Source organism: Procambarus clarkii, chromosome 49 (assembly GCF_040958095.1).
Source record: "Procambarus clarkii isolate CNS0578487 chromosome 49, FALCON_Pclarkii_2.0, whole genome shotgun sequence".
In the NCBI taxonomy this organism is placed as follows: Eukaryota; Metazoa; Arthropoda; class Malacostraca; order Decapoda; family Cambaridae; genus Procambarus; species Procambarus clarkii.
Genome location: NC_091198.1, coordinates 16,215,225 through 16,218,456, shown reverse-complemented (window position 1 = coordinate 16,218,456; position 3,232 = coordinate 16,215,225). Strand labels below are relative to the sequence as shown.

The 3,232-nt window shown below is 42.9% G+C and overlaps 1 protein-coding gene across 1 annotated transcript in view; it reads left to right on the top strand.

Moving 5' to 3' along the window:
- The first annotated feature begins 611 nt into the window (after window positions 1-611).
- Window positions 612-3,232, top strand: part of LOC123763204 (ninjurin-1) — a 10,739-nt gene continuing 8,118 nt past the window's right edge. Inside the window, exon 1 of the mRNA XM_045750237.2 lies at window positions 612-930. Coding sequence (XP_045606193.1) covers window positions 909-930 — 22 coding nt within the window. The 5' untranslated portion in view covers window positions 612-908. The remainder of the gene's footprint in view (window positions 931-3,232) is intronic.

Genomic DNA, 3,232 nt, shown 5'->3' with positions numbered 1-3,232 from the left:
GTGTGTGTGTGTGTGTGTGTGTGTGTGTGTGTGTGTGTGTGTGTGTGTGTGTGTGTATGTACTTAGCTAATTGTGCTTGCGGGGGTTGAGCTTTGGCTCTTTGGTCCCGCCTTTCAACTGTCAATCAACTGGTGTAAAGATTCCTGAGCCTACTGGGCTCTATCATATCTACATTTGAAACTGTATGTGTGTGTGTGTGTGTGTGTGTGTGTGTGTGTGTGTGTGTGTGTGTGATTCCGTTTGGTTTCCAGGTAAGCCTTCACCAATTGACGTAAAGCTAGTTCCTGAGTCTGCATGTCATGGTGGTAGATCGCATGTCCTCCCGGTCAGTCTCTCTACCCTATAATCACCCGATATATACATGCTATAGTTTAAATCACGTGATGATATACACATGCTATACAAACTAAATAAAACAATGAAAAACGAAATATGTATTTTTGTCCCATTTTAATATGTATTTGTCACCAGGGGGAAAACATTGTATATACATTATCTAGACAGAAAAGGTAGCTACAAGGCAAGGAATGCCTTTGTTATTAATTTAGATAAACAGAACCATCGCGCAGGCGCGTGAGTGGTTCAAGGGGGGTCTGATGCAACCTGTTAACGCAGTTCGATTTGGACGCTCGCAGGGTGAACACCTCCTCTCTCTCTTCCTATCCTAAATCCCTCTATAATAACTCTCGCCCCAATCTCTACACGGAGATAAATCCGGAGTTATATATATTTGTTTCGTTTAGTGACAGATATGAAATATTATTTTGGATAAATGGTGATTTTTTCGAGGGAATTAATTCGATAAAGTGTTAATTTGGGAGGAATTATCGACCTGTGGAATTGTTTGTCGAGGACTTGTTTAGTGTTTATTGTGTTGCCTGAATTGTGTTTCCTGCAGCTTGTTCAACATGCACGGGATTCTCTCTGCCGGTAAGTTGTTCTTCGTTCTTAGTTATTAATTATTATTTAAACAACATGTGACATTTGCTTTTTTTTTTATTCGACTTAAGTGTTTTTTGTCTCGACAGTTATTTAAAGCAAATTTGTCTTGTCTTCGCCTTAATTCAACTTCTTGTATTAATTAATCTTTAGATATCTTGTATTAATACAACTTGTCTGAAAAGGAGTATCATTGTTGGAGACTTCTCGATCGATAGGAACGAGTCTACCTGGGCATAGAGAACAAGCTGTTTGGTAGTTTGCCCAACCACTTGGGCTGGACGGTAGAGCAACGGTCTCGCTTCATGCAGGTCGGCGTTCAATCCCCGACCGTCCACAAGTGATTAAGCATCATTTCTTTCCCCCCGTCCCATCCCAAATTCTTATCCTGATCCCTTCCAAGTGCTATATAGTCGTTCTGACGGTGATTTCTCCTGATAGTTCCCTCTCGTCCCTGTCTGGTAATCCCTGTCATTAACTAATCATCCCAACGTCTGAGACCACAGTTCAAGCCTTGCATCACTCTCTCAAGTGTCCGCTCACAGGATTAGATTTCCTCGGATAAGGATCTTGCTGGCGACCCGGATTTGCGTTGCGCTATGAAATGAGCTGTTTTTGGGCACTTTTCCTTTCGCCGGATGCCGCTGTTCACCCGGGAGTTATAGGCATTACATGGTTGTGTCTGAGGGGCCCCCTCGGTAACCCTATCACGCTGTAACCCGATGAAGGGGGATCGAACGTGTTGCAAGGACGACTGCACCCGTGGGTTGAATGTCGGCCCGACAAGCTCTGTGAATGAGCTGTGTTGTGAGTTGTTGACCAGACCACACACTAGAAGGTGAAGGGACGACGACGTTTCGGTCCGTCCTGGACCATTCTCAAGTCGATTCTCAAGTCACAATCGACTTGAGAATGGTCCAGGACGGACCGAAACGTCGTCGTCGTCCCTTCACCTTCTAGTGTGTGTGGTCTGGTCAACATACTTCAGCCACGTTATTGTGACTCCTCGCCTGCATTGTGAGTTGTGAGGTGTGAGTTGAGTTTCTGGCACGCAGCGGCCAGCTTCACCTGGCCTTCAGCCTAATTCCGTAGTCTGTGGGAGGTGTTTGGGATAAAACTGTAGTGAGGCTTGTGAGGAAGAGCCAGATGTGAGGGAGAGTCAGAGGTGAGAGAGAGTCAAATTCGAGTCATATATCACCACTGAAGCAGCACCTAAACACACACTATAGCTCACTGGCCGCCTCAATGGAATTATAATGGCTTTTCTCTCTATATAATAAACTTGAAATACCTAAATTTCATAAATTATCAGCTTCTGACGTAGTCATGTAACCGTTTCGAAGGGGTTCCAACAGTACATATTTGTACGTTTGAGCAAATAGCACTCTATATATTACAACTTTAGGAGAATGGGTGGATTGGGACGGGAGGATTGTGAAGATTGTGTGATTCGCCTGACATTTGCAGGTTCGTATCCCACCGGGGTTCTTGAAGGTCACCACTTGAGATAGTCTAAACACAGTTGTTTTTTAGATTCAGCTTCTCGGAGCAAAATTGTTACAAGTAGCACGGGCTATGGTGATCCCGTAGTGGACTTACCTGCCTCAGGAGGCGACGGTCTCAACATTTCCTTAACTCTTGTGTTAGTTAGATATATATATATATATATATATATATATATATAATAGCTCTTTCTCACTGTTGCTATTTCCTCTGGCGAGCCAGCTGATGGGATTCTTATCTCTGGCAGGTGTATAGTATACCTGGTCTACACCTGCCAAACACATGAGACACCTGGTGAACTCGGATTGTAAACGATACTAAGGATTGGTATGGAGAAGGTGAAGAATAGATGTTTCCTTGTTCAAATTGATCAACCAATCGTTCTGTGAGTCTGTTAATCTGTGAGAATTAAAGTGGGTCTGTGAGACTGCTGATATATGAATCTGTGGAGCTGTTAAGTCTCTAACATCTGAGAGCCTCTGATAATTAAGAAAACTACTAAGATCGTAAGAATTAAGTAAAATGCAGAAGGCATATAGGACTATACGAAACAGCTGTTATTTATATCAACCCAAAACTCATATATCTGATGAAAGTAATTGTGCTTCGGGGCCCTAAATTATCCAGGACTATCAATTTTCTTTTTAATTTAAATGTTTCTTGGAAGGCGAATTGCAACGTTCTTCCCATTCAGTACACGCAATAAGGAGATATCAAATATAATCACAGGTATTGGTTGCAATACGACAGATTGCAAGCAGCGACATCTAACAGCCTGGTTGACCAGGCC